The 14,681-nt window shown below is 28.9% G+C and overlaps 1 protein-coding gene across 1 annotated transcript; it reads left to right on the top strand.

The window, feature by feature from the left end:
* The first annotated feature begins 4,517 nt into the window (after positions 1-4,517).
* Positions 4,518-5,798, top strand: LOC132919014 (formin-like protein 3). Its single transcript, XM_060980366.1, has 5 exons — positions 4,518-4,677; positions 4,752-4,756; positions 4,951-5,146; positions 5,237-5,299; positions 5,392-5,798. The coding sequence occupies exons 1-5, from the start codon at positions 4,518-4,520 to the stop codon at positions 5,796-5,798; spliced, it is 831 nt and encodes a 276-aa protein (XP_060836349.1).
* The last annotated feature ends 8,883 nt before the right edge of the window (positions 5,799-14,681 follow it).

Genomic DNA, 14,681 nt, shown 5'->3' with positions numbered 1-14,681 from the left:
TGATATAAAATGGTAATTTGAAGAGAAAAATAATATATTTTATTTAATAACGTTGTTGTTGTTGTTGTTGTTGTTTATTACTAGGCCGAGTGCGTGGAAGGGACCCTAGTTAATTAAACTAAAAATAATCCCATCCGGCTTCCGTGACTTTTTAAGTACATTTTTTGTGTGCGTGTGTGTGCGATTAGTTTGTGTGTAAATAGCACACGCGCGCCTCACGCTATTTCACATAACCATCATTCTATACGAATACAAACTTAAAGCCAGATTTAGGACTTTGGTAGACATTTTGTTAGAGTGAATAGGCAAGAGAAATTTCTGCCACTGGCTTGGTTCCATCGACGAAGGAGTTTGAGGGTTATAACGACCAAGCCAAGTTCTAGATAATCGCGATAAACGTGTCTCCAGAGAAATAATTACACGGGGAGTAGATGGTCGTCATTAAAATACTGCACTGAACTGACTTAAAGCCTCAGTAGAAACCTATTACCATATACGCGTGCAATAATATACGTACTTCGTTAATCCTTAGGTCCGAACCATCCGCTCAAGAAAATCGCATGCCGTTCTACAGGAATAGGGTAGGATAATATTTTTTTGTTCATCGTACTATTATTAAAGTTAATACAGTAATCGCAGTAATCGTATGCATGGGTTTTCGTGTTTTATAAAATAATAAAATATAATATTGCAGTTGTTTTGAATTTTTAAAATTGCTAATAAAATAATATTTTTTTATCAAGACCTAACGAAATCGCAAGGCTTACGAATGAAAACTAAAGCAATTAATTGTAAAAGTCACCAAAATAAATTATTTTTTAATGAATTTATAAACTTATTGATCACGACCGAAAACAAACAATTTAAATAAATATTAATTTAGTTTTTATCAAATTCCGTTATAACTTTTATGTAAAAATTAAAAACAAAACCGTCCAACCTTAAAATTTGAATTTGGATTTAAAATTTTAATTAAAACCCTCATATCCGGTTTAAATCTTAATAATTAATATAGGTTTATTATAAATAAATATGACTATACAAAACTATTTAATATATATTATTATCAACAATCGTGTTATGTAACGCAATCTATACCATACATATGTGATACATATACGATATAGACAATTTTTTTTTGTGTCAACTAAATCGGTCATTAAAATGACATAATATGCGTCTAATGAATGATACATGCGAGAAAAGGGTATACAAAACGGTACATACCATTATACGTCCTTAGTGAAGAGCTCAGATTACTAACGAATTAGTGAGGATTAAACGAGTTTTAAGGAGATTCTCCCTACTTGTGTATTATCCTTGTTCAAAATAATAACAGGTCCACATAAATGATAAATCATAATTAAATATAATATTAATGTTCACGAAGAATCTACTCCATGCGAGATTATTAATTTTCTAAACCATCGTGTGTATATTTGGCTTTGAATATTGTGTTGCAATGCAGGTTACTATTATTAGAATATGATTATGAAAAAATAATAATAATAACCTTAGGTCATACTTGATGATCCCATAGAACGCACAAGTCACTAGCCCACGGGATTTCGTCACGACGAAAGAGTGATTCCTTGTGTAATAGCACAATAATTAAGTCAAAAAACCAAAACTTAAAATTAATGATAGGTTAATAACCGGGACCATTAATCTGCCGACACTGCTATCTAATTTCATTATGCGATACTCCTACGAGCTTTTTACGGTAATATTTTATGACGGTTTTCATTTGCAATAAACTGTCTCGTTTGATCACTCGGAACTAGACTATTCACGAGATATTAATATTGTTTAATTTTTTTATTTTAACACACGTACTATAATTTTATGAGATACCAAATTTTATATTTGTTTCAATAAATAACATCATATAGCTGTCATCTGTCAATTTACATAAACAGTTAATTACATATATAATTAACAACTAAAAAAACTAATTGATGTGTTTAATTAATAATTATAAGAGTATAAAAAATAATTGTAATATTAATAATAGTAATGTTATTTTTAGTTGTTAATACGTTCATAAAAAAGAAACTTTCGTATTAAGTGTCTCCCTAACTTTAAATATAATTACCCTCCGACTTAACACAATTAATAAATAAGTCACGCTTTTGTTTTTCAGACAAATAAAATAAGTTTATAACTTATATTAAGTAATCTGTTAGTTAACACTGTAATAAAATGCCAAATAAATAAAATAATTGAAGATTTGGTTTAATTCACAAAATTTAAACAAATAAGTATAACGTTAGATTAAAGAAAGTATTAAATTATTTTTAGATGTTAATACAATTCCAATGGTATTTTATAAAAAAATCTTTTATGAATATTATAAATTATTATAATATATTTGTTTCAACTGATCATTGAGTAAAATTAGTATTTAGGTATTTAATGTGGCTAAATAATAAAACTTCAATAGTTTAATGTAACTTAATATAAACGTAACATACATTAGAACTGAATCAGGGGCTGTACACACAGTATGATGTTAAGCGAGTGAGTTTCTGCGTGCGTACATTGAATGCTCTATTTATATATATCATAATTGATGTCATATTATACTCATACCCTACATCCGTACAAAAATCGGAAGTTATGTCCTAATATGTAGGTAATATTATAACTAGAAGGTTGTTATTAAAATTTAAATTAGAATATCGATACGTGTACTCAATATGTGCTTACAATGATAAAATACTAATACTAATTGCATATTTTAACAATTGTATTTTCTGTTAGATAGATACTTATTATGTATACTGTGTGATTGTGTTACGAACCTAAGGAAAAATACAGGTTAATATATATAATGAAAAACTAACACTTGTAGTAAGGGTAATACACATTTATTCATCTAAAACATAAAATACCATTACTTGTAGTGATATTCTTTTGGTAAATAGTAAATAACGACAAGTTTAAATGCATTTTTATCTTATTAATATTGTTACATTGATTATTTTCGAGATGTCAAACGATTGGCTGTGGTGGAAGAACGTCCCGTGTGCAATATTCTAGTCACGGCAAAAAGCCAAAAACATAGTACTTATAAGTAAATAGGTACGGTGCGCCTTAACAAACATCGCGATACGAATGAATAGTAAATTATGTGGTGGTTGGTTGGAAAAAAAACACCTTCCATCGAACACCAAACATTATTTTCTTTAAAATCTTCCTACGTACACACAAACGTCGTGATCAGACTATACGCCTATAAATAGCGGCCTGTTTGTGGATTTAACGTATCAATCACTTTGGTCGGGACCGGCATCAGTACATATATATGTGTATTAATCACGTTTGGAGAACGCGTGGATCTCTGCTTTGAGAAGGAAAGAGACAGAGAAAGAGAGAGATATTAATTAATTTTTCCTTGTGTATGAGCGGCACAGATCGTCCGATGATAGCTCGTCTTATCGTATATGTATATCGTCGCTGAACTAATCGAATTCTTCTTTGACGTATAATAATAATGACATAGAACCAACTAAATTATTCAGTCTGAAACTATATAATAAATATTCAATATATATATATATATATATATTTAATTTAATACGCATTGTTGTTATAACGACATGTGCGTCCCAGTCTCCACTATTAACAGATTAGTGAATATAAAATGTTATTAAGATAGAGTGTGTAGGTATGTGGTGTGTACCAATGAGATCGGTAAAATATTATGCTTTTTTTATTACTATACCTGAACAAGATTAAAAGTTACATGGGAATAATAGTAAAAAGGATTATATGGACTGCTCGTATAATGATTAGAATGAAAAATATAGTTTTAAATTGTGAGTGGAGCGATAAACGTACTTATTTTACATTATGCGTGTGTCTTTTATAAGAAAAAGTAGTGAAGAAAAAAAATGAGGAAATAAAGTTGCCTAACCCAAAACCAATTGACGGCAATATTGTTTGATGTACTTAACAGTGAAAACGAATATCTGTGCTTGAAATTTTCATACAATGTATTTTATTAACATGTTACGTACCTATATTTCAAAAATATTTTAATTTTTGATATACCAATTAATTTCAATAAAAATGTTCTTATCGTTGCATTATTTATCATATGTTAAATATTAAATTCTAGTAAATTCTAGTAAATCACTATAATGAATAGTATTATAGTGATTTACTCAATGATGAGGTACATTCGATTGCAGAGCTATAAAAATAAATATATAAAAAAATATAATATAATTTATGTATATAAATTAAAATTATCTAATACGGAAATCACTATGGTATTTTGGTAACTATGTATAAAATAAACACTTGTCTTATATTAGATATCTAAAGATTCATTTCATATTATTCAGTCTTGACTTAATAAACATTTCCAGAGAGATTTTTCGAGTGATATACCAATTATGTATTATTTAATCATTTCATTTTTACTTGGCGTTATTGTCATGTATGGGACATTTAGAAGGAAATATATTCGAATCGTATTATATCGTAGTTTACAGAATTATCTGAAAACGATGATTAATTATGATAAGATATATAAGAATACGGAAGTACAAGGAGATTTAACGGCAGTCAATGATACTATATATATTGATAATAAAATATTAAAAGAAGAATTCGAAAGAATGAAAGAAAAAAATTTAGTATTAGAAAAAACATTGACAGAATTATCAGGTAATAATTGTTGTGAATGATGGATAATATTAATTATTATTATGCAAATATCTTATATGATTAATATTATATAGATACGGTAAGACACGGCGAAGAAAAACAAATATTGTTGAGATATCTACAAGTACAATTTAAACTAAATTATTTAAATTATTTAATTAAAAGTTCATCTTTAATTATACTTTTATGGACCTATGTCCGTAAAACTATAGTTTATAAGTAATAAAAATAAAAATATGATTTTACTATAAATTATTTTTTCTTCGATTTCAGTTGCGTCAATACGAGGAATCTGTGCAATGCTTGCACGATAAGGTTGACCAATTATTTAAAGACCAGAGGACAGTAACAGAAACGATTGACGACAAACTAAGGAGAGCCGTGTGCGAAATTGCATCAATCAAAAGTTTTTACTATTCGTCGAATACAATGTTCCATGATTTTGAAAAAAAATTGACTTCTATAAAAAGTAATTTAGACTTGACAATCTATTAGCATACATTATTTTTACTTTAATTATACGTATGTGCTATATGCCACACTTTGTTCGTTTGCTTAGATGATACTGAAAAGTCGATGCGGAAGTGTGGATCATTGAAAGCGTGGAATGAAACCCTAGAAAGTAATAAATTTCTATTAAACGTTTTTATGATGTATTTACGATAAATCAATATTATTTTTACTACACATGTTTTTGAATGTTTTTGTACACAGGAGATGTAATGAAGAATACTTTAAACATCAGTGCATTGAATCATTCTTCGCAGTCCTTGGAGTTGGCTAGTTGCCATGACTTTGGGTCAACTAGAATGCCTTCCCCCGATAACCACGGTTGCAGTCGACCAGATACATTCGGAGTTTCGACGGTGAGCAATTTGGCGAAACCACCGGATACGTATTTGGTACCAACGACACCATTATCTCCACCACCTCCACCACCTCCACCACCTCCACCACCGGTTCCCAAAGCGCCACCGCTGCTGTCGTCGATGTCACGGAGTACGCAAAAACCTATGAACACAGCTACCGGTGAAAAAGTATACTATCGCATTCCGATCACGACGGACATTTTAAAATCCGTTGTGCTTAAACCGGCCGGCGAGAGGAATCGCAAACACTGAATTTTTCCCTAAATAGTTTTAAGTTGCATTGTGCAAAAACGATGACGTATAAAATATACGTATATTGTTGTTGATTGTTTATCTATACATAATATAAAATTGTTAATATCATAAAAGTGTACCTATTCTATTTCTATTCAATGTTTTTGAATTATCCGTAAAATACCGATTTTAGATGATTAAACCTATCTAAAACACGACCGATGCCAATTGGAAATATCAAAAATAATGTGTCTTTGAATTTGGTGAACATTACCACGGGGTTCACCGTCCGGAAAATGCGTATTCTAAAATATGTTATCTACGTATTCGCAGGCTTCATCAATTCGACTCAGATCGATATACCTACCGTATTTCATTTCCAATGGAAAATCAACGTTTAAAAATGAACGCGGTCTGCGACGTTTTGTTTTTCGATCCCGACCGTTCAGTATTGAAAAACGTCTATGATGTCTGTGGCGCAGAATGCTCCAGCCGTTATAATATAATTCAATAATACACAGCGTATGGTCTTTACAGTGGTAGTCGTTTAATGCCTTTGGTCTTTGAATATCCTCGAACGGTACGCGAAATTAATAAAAGAAATAAAAGTGAAAATCGGGGTAAACATTCTTAATGAATCGGCGGACCCCTTTGTTTAGAGCCATAACTCTCGAGGGGTGGTGTGGAACGAACGCATAAAACCATACCGCGCTCCTCTGTCCGCAGTTACCGCACCCACTGTAATGCGCCACTGCTTCGGTCATGGATGCATCAATTGTTTTCAACATCCCTCACTCTACGATATATGCAGAATGTGTTTCACTATACGTTGTCCTTCCACAATAACTCGTTTTAATAAATATTTTTCAAATATTATTTTGCCAAATAATTACAGTGCATCAGACACTAGAATGTCATAATATTATTTTAATGCTTAATAGCCACTTAAGTTTCACCTATAAAACTAAAACAGTTGTTTCATATTAGTGTTATTTTAAATGTATAGGTATAGATGTTTTATTTAAATAATTTATCTATAAATCTATTTATTAATAATAATAATAATGCTGTTTTTTTTAGTATTATTATAGTTTACGCAGGAGAGTGAAGAAAAGTGCAAGCAGTTCATGGGAGGATGTTTTTAAAAATAAACTCAGTGATTGGTGAATAATGTGCATATTATGTTTAAGGAAATTGTGAGCCCGACATAAATTTTGAAAGGAATCTTTATCATAGTTTAATGGTGGCTCTGGATAACACGTTTATACGTTTAAATTAAAAAAAAAAAAAACAAAATAATTGTAAAAAAAATTATATTTTATTCTACATAGTATTGTATTGTGTTGTCTATAAATTTTCAAGTGTATATCTATATAAAATTCGTAATTTATCTAAAAATAAAAACAAAACAGTAAATAAAACTAATAATTGTTAGCTATTGACTCGTTATTTAAATCGTCGTTTTAAATTAATTTAAAATTTACTTATCAATGCACTTATAACACGAATTTAAAATCTACATTTTATTTTAATGAATTTGAATGTATTTGACTATGAATAATGATTAATGAGTTATTTAAATCTATCTAAATGCAATTGAACGTTAAAAGCTTTTAAGTCTTAACAATTTCCAAACTACAATTAAATAAAACAAACTCGTAAACAAACAGTTTATTTGTATTTTGTTCTTTTTTAATTAATCGTTTTAATGATAGCCGTCGGAGTAAAAGTTCTCGTACGTATTATTAAAATATGAGGAAGTCTGTTGTTAGTTATTTATTTTAGTTATTTACATAGTTTACTTAAAAATAACATATCATATTAAAAAATAATTAATCCTTTATAATAATGCGAACGTTTAATAGATTATATTATCTTACTGCAGTACTGAATAAATTCGATCTCGCCATTTCAAGGAGAATTGTATACATGACATAGTCTGCGTTCTTCAAGAGCATCAATATAATATAGTCTGTTTGCGCACACGCGTTCAATCAATCGCCGTTTCCCTCGCGATCCGTATCAGCCAATCGTACATAATTATCTACCGTATAATATAATCACATTTTATTCATCCCTTTTCGAACACACACACACACCAATTCGCCATGCACTTCTAAAGACCAATACCCTTCTGGTTTATGTTCCTCGCCGCAACTCTGCTGCTTCTTGTTTTCAAACCTTATTATTATATATCAGTTAGGAGGTCCCCAAACTCCCTTCATTCCGCTTAAAATCACACCGTAAATAGCACTCTCCACCACTGCCACCACTCGATCGCGATATGTTCGCAACCCTTTCATCGACCCATTATCACTACCCAGTTCATTTCCATTCTACCCGGCAAAACTTCTCCGGCGATCGTCTCCTCCTGCTCCCCGACAGCGACAACAATCGCTCGGTTCTATCTTAATTCTCTTTCGTGTGTTTTCGTGCTCTTCTGTCGGCGGCTTGGCCGCACGCGCGTGAATCACACGCCCCATTTCCATCGGCTCAAAACGTGCGATTTCAGATAACACACGCAACCATGTTAATTCATACGTTAATGTATACGCACATCACGTAAGCCACCAGAACATATTATTATTACTATAATCACTACGTCAATCTGGTTTAAATTTTGAATTTTTTGTTTGATTTTTAAACGGTTTATGACCGATATAGTACTATTATGTATACACATAAGTATTCGATAAAAGAAAACAAGTATTGTGTAAAAGGTTTTTTTTTTTATCGAATACTTTATAATGTTAACAACAGTTAGAATACATCTTTGTTACAGTGGATAGAATGAATAGTATAAGGAATTTTAAGTACTGATGATGCGTATACCATAAATATCTCTTATCTCTTATTTTATAGCACTGTTGGTCAATTTATAAAGAAGAAATATCTTTATTAATAATTTATTTAAAAACTAAAAAAGGAGAAAAAACTTAAGACATTCTCGATACAACAAATGTCTCTTTCATACTATAATGATGAATATATAGTCTTTTTTTTGATATAATTATTTTGTTAAAATTTTAGCTGGCTCGCCGCCTAAAGCCTCGATCTCTGAAAGAAAAAAATTCTCGATGTAACTTTAAAATTCAATATGCATTGTTGTTTTTTATTGAAACTTTTTTTGAAAACAAAAAAAATTATTTTAATTTATTTAATCGAGTGCTTTTGCTTAAAGATAAACATAAGATTAAATTTAAGATAAAAATTAGATTAAATTTATAAAAATGTATAAAAATAAATTTTTTTTTTAAACTGACTTATTTTTCTTTTGATTTGTTATTAATTTTAACTCTTAACTATATTGTCTTTCGTGTTAGGTCAGTACTAATGATAACTACGTAATTATCAGCTGACGTATTTTAAAGTATACTGCCTTGAATAGTTCAACCAATTCATTAGATTTTGTACAATTTAATGCATCATTAATTCGAGGTATAAAATTATTTATAAAATGTATCCAAATTGCTATTTAAAATAAGATATAAGGTATAATACAATTTAAATTTATAAAAATATAATGTGATTAAACGATCATTTTTGATTCATCATCATTAATCACTAATCGTATATAGATTTGAAAATGCGAATAATATAATATAATAATATATAACATACTAACATACTACTTATGTCACTCAAACTAAATTATTATTTAAATTTTCTGTCTTCTAACAACGCGTGACAGATAAGGACAATTGTGTATACAACACGTGAACATAAAATAAAAACGACACATTGCATTGTTTTAATTAATTTTTGTAATATTATTAAATTACATAAATTTTAAAAATAAACAACAACGGATACGTAATTATTTATATTGCCTCAATGGCCGTATTATTGACTATAATAATGATTAAAGGGAAATGTTATTATTGTCAACGTCGTTTAAGTACCGCTGCCGCTGTATCTTTATACCGTTGTGTAATTTCGATATTCTATAGCTGTGTTATTGAATTATTTTTTAAGCCAGGTAATCAGATGGTTCATATTAACGGATAAATATTTTTATAAATGCATTAGCGTATTGTACATAAGATAGGATTTACTATACCAAAACCTTCGAGGGAGTGTACTCAACATATTTCCAAAGTTGTATGGTGATTGGATGAATAGTGTAGGAATACACGTGTTATGTAAGCATTCCCACTTTTCAGTATTTCTTTTTTGTTTTCCTTGATTTCCTTTTAATTTACTAGGTTATTTTTAATTTTTAGAATTACCATGATAAATCCGATTGATAAAACCAGGACTTTAAAATTTTCAGAGTCCATTAGATCAATCATATAAATCCTAAGTTAAGGTTTTTAACTACAGTAGCGGTTAACGGTAGGTAATACGTATGGGTAACGGAATTTTTCGAAACAATCCACACGCTCCATTATACCACAGGTATTTGATCATTGTCTAAACACTAGAATGAGCTTCGAAAGTTCATGGAAATCGGTCAGACAGGTGTAAGTACTTAAATTATCGAATGAGCACGTTATCTATCGCTTGCACTCGTGGCACTAAGAGACAAATTACACATACACACAACACACACACACACACACACTCTCGACTAAGTGCAATATACGTACATATTAAACAGAGTGATTTATTAAGCATGCGCATCATTATTTTTCTTTTTAACAATACATTTACATTAATTTTTAAATGAAACTTAGACTATCATTTAAAATTTTTTATTATTTTTTTGTTCCGGTTTTTTTGAATGCCCTGTGGCAATACAAACTTTTGTTTTTTAAATGAACCCCCCCCCCATCTTTTACTGTACATTTTTAGCAGCTAATTTTGTTGAAAATTGTATGTTCCTAATTTTTAGTTTAAACAAGTAGTATTATATTTATTAAAATGTTCATACCAGTGGCGTATTTAGAAAATAATTTCAAGGGGGGAGGGGGAGGTTTGAAAAAATGTCCATTCTTAAATACTAATTAATTATACAATCAAAACCAATGCCCGTACCAACCATTCATTTCGGAAGGGTTTTGATCCCCTAAAACCCCCCTATATACGCCACTGGTTCATACTATCTGTAAGAATAATATTCCTTAAAAATTGTTTAAAAAAAAATATAAAACATTAGTTATATTGCATCTAGTATTTAATATAGTTAGACTATTTTTACAAATTATTAATGTTGATAGATTAATTTAAACTTAATCATTAGAGATTTTAAATCACTATTATGGCTATTGGCTATAATAAGTAATTTCCCCCCATACATTTCAAATGCATTATCTTAGATTATTCCATACACTATTATTTATCCTATTAAAAATTATACTTTTGAATTTTAGTTCTAATACATAAACACTGTCAAAAAAATTATCATCTAAATAATTTATATTAAATAAAGGGGGGTTATCATTAATTGAAAAACAGACGCTTATTTATATATTTAATTACATAAAAAACCTCAAGTATTTAAAGATATAGTCTTTAAATATATTTTTAAATTCCAAAAACAGATTTTAAATAACTGCGTTATTAAAGAAAAAACAAGGGATGAGTCGTGAGTTTACTTGATGAATCATCCTGTATATATTTTGTATGTATGATATATATATGTATGTATGTTATATACGTTTTGTATATGAATAAAAGTCCTATCGTTATAAGTATTATTATCGTTTTTAATAGGAGTTTTCTCGACGGAGGTTTTATAATATTATTTATTTTGGAAGGGAAAAAGGAAATTGATTTATGAACGCACACGTGGAACCTGATACGCGTGGAGTAAAGTAGTGGAATCGTTTTCCTCTCTCTCTCTCTCTCTCTCTCAGTGGCACTTAAGCCACCAGCGTCGCGTTTGGATGATTTACGGACGACCGACATTTGCATAGTACACTAGTTAAGCTCTTAACGTGTCAGTCAATTTGCCCGTTCCACTACACTTTCGACGGACTCAAATGGACCAACTGCGCACGTGCGGGGTGGCGCGGGACACTTCTGGCGTACGAACTTTCGCGAAAACTCACTCTTTTACTGCAGCAATAGCACTATACAAGCTTTGAGTACACATCCGAACCGCATAACCACATAGGACTTACTTATAGACTAGGATATCTTGATGGTAATTTCGTCATTGCCACAACGGCGTAAAGACATGGAGACATTTAATCCTTATTATTTTATTGGAAATTTAAAAAAATAAAATAAAATGGTCAGTTTTATATTTTATATTTACAGGGGAATTTGATTATAAAATATTAGTCACAACTGTTTGGTAGGTGAAGATGAAGCTCTACATATTATACATATTTTATCACGAATAATTTTATCAGAAAATTAAAAAATAACTGTTGGTAAATTTACAAAAATACAGGTGAACTAAATTGACATAGTGATAAAAAAGGAAATAAAAAATATACATCGTTCTATAAAATTTAAAAAAAATAAGTTTAAATATTTCGACCTAGTGCTAACTTGGTTTTTCAGACTTTGAACCCTTTATATCATTAAATATTTAAAAATAATACACCCTTACATTTTCTGAGAATCGAACGAATATCGCTTATTTATTTATTTGATCAATATTATAACATCGAGTATAAAATTCACTAAGCCCTAGGGCCTATTGACGCTGACTTAAAGTCATAATACGCGATGTTAATCAAATGGTAGAAATTACGATTTTCAAGGAACCGAGTTAACTGCGTAAAAGGTTAAACGACTACTTCATTGCACTGCCAACCATCGTACATTTTTGGATAACAAAAGAAAAAATATTTTAATATGCACCGAAAACTACCTCAAAGAACCACTCATTGGTTCGTTAAGTATATAACATAACAGAATAATAATTATTATAAGTAGTACACTATTATATTATATTATAATATTATTAATATTATACTTATAATTGAATTAAATCAGTTTCTTATTGATTTTTTCATTTCTTTGATCACAGGTTTGTGTGGCTGCTTTGTCAATTGATTAATTATTATATAGGTTTAATTTATAGGTATTTTAGCTGCCGGTATTATCGTTATATAATATATTTGACTCAGCGGTATGTTATATGAAAATGAAAAAATATATATATCGCTAAACTAAATGGTCCGGAATGGCGTGTATTCGATATTACGTATTTCGTTGGAATTCCAACTGTAATTATACCCACCTCGTTACACACTCGTAATTGAAAACAGAAATACAAGAGAGCAAAAATAAAATATACATTTACCGGAATGTCATATTTTATTACTAGTTACATGATAAATTATACGATATTATAACAGTAAATTTAGTACAATATAAAATAATATGTATCATATACAATATTTTTAATACATAATATATATTATTTTTTTCTATAAGATACTTTATAGGCCAACCTTGTTATTATTTTAAGATCAAATATCATGTCTACAAATAACAGTAAAGCTACTGTTTCATATTACTTAAGTTTTTTATTTTTAAATGGAGGTAGATATGAAATTTAATTTATTTATACACGTAGAAACTCCTCCATTATCATAATGTATACCTACTTGTATTCTTATTACTGGTGACTTTTAGAATAAATTATGTTCTAAAATGCAATATTATAATAGTAAGTATACTATATCAGGCAATCATCGCCAAAACATAGGAAAGCCAAAAATAAAAAAAAATAATTTAAAATAACGAGATGCCTCATTTATTATGAAATGATTTACTAACGATACAATTATTATTTATTAACATCACGCTAATATGTTCTACGAGCTTCATATATGCATAAATATTATAATCTTTTAATATATGAATTCAATAATAAATATTATTTAATGTATTATTTTGAGATTAAAAAATATCATGATTTTTTTTATATTCTTATTAATTTCGATAAAAATGTTTATTATTTAACATATTCAATCTATTTATTTACTCAATGATGAGGTACACTTGACAGTAAAGCGGATACCTACTTCCTTAGCTTTTTTTTAAAAATATGTGAATTATTATTTTTTAAATTATCTAATAAGGAAAGTAAATTAATCTCTATGGTATTTTGGTAACTATTAATAAAATAAACACTTGTCTTATATTATATATCTAAAGATTCATTTCAAATTATTCAGTCTTGACTTAATAAACATTTCCAGAGAGATTTTTCGAGTGATATACCAATTATGTATTATTTAATCCTTTCATTTTTACTTGGCGTTATTGTCATGTATGGAACATTCAGAAGGAAATATATTCGAATCGTATTATATCGTAGTTTACAGAATTATCTGAAAACGATGATTAATTATGATAAGATATATAAGAATACGGAAGTACAAGGAGATTTAACGGCAGTCAATGATACTATATATATTGATAATAAAATATTAAAAGAAGAATTCGAAAGAATGAAAGAAAAAAATTTAGTATTAGAAAAAACATTGACAGACTTATCAGGTAATAATTGTTGTGAATGATGGATAATATTAATTATTATTATGCAAATATCTTATATGATTAATATTATATAGATACGGTAAGACACGGCGAAGAAAAACAAATATTGTTGAGATATCTACAAGTACATTTTAAACTAAATTATTTAAATTATTTAATTAAAAGTTCATCTTTAATTATACTTTTAAGGACCTATGTCCGTAAAACTGTAGTTTATAAGTAATAAAAATAAAAATATGATTTTACTATAAATTATTTTTACTTCGATTTCAGTTGCGTCAATACGAGGAATCTGTGCAATGCTTGCACGATAAGGTTGACCAATTATTTAAAGACCAGAGGACAGTAACAGAAACGATTGACGACAAACTAAGGAGAGCCGTGTGCGAAATTGCATCAATCAAAAGTTTTTACTATTCGTCGAATACAATGTTCCATGATTTTGAAAAAAAATTGACTTCTATAAAAAGTAATTTACGCTTGACAATCTATTAA

The sequence above is a fragment of the Rhopalosiphum padi genome, chromosome 2 (genome assembly GCF_020882245.1).
Source record: "Rhopalosiphum padi isolate XX-2018 chromosome 2, ASM2088224v1, whole genome shotgun sequence".
Classification (NCBI taxonomy): Eukaryota; Metazoa; Arthropoda; class Insecta; order Hemiptera; family Aphididae; genus Rhopalosiphum; species Rhopalosiphum padi.
Note: the sequence above shows the minus strand (reverse complement) of the source record. Positions and strands in the feature narration are given on the sequence as shown.

Excerpts from the sequence above, each read along its gene's own strand:
- LOC132919014 (XM_060980366.1), top strand. The coding sequence starts at position 4,518 with ATGATTAATTATGATAAGATATATAAGAATACGGAAGTACAAGGAGAT. Across the intron at positions 5,147-5,236 it reads AAAATTGACTTCTATAAAAA|ATGATACTGAAAAGTCGATG; the intron begins GTAATTTAGACT and ends TCGTTTGCTTAG. Across the intron at positions 5,300-5,391 it reads GTGGAATGAAACCCTAGAAA|GAGATGTAATGAAGAATACT; the intron begins GTAATAAATTTC and ends TTTTGTACACAG.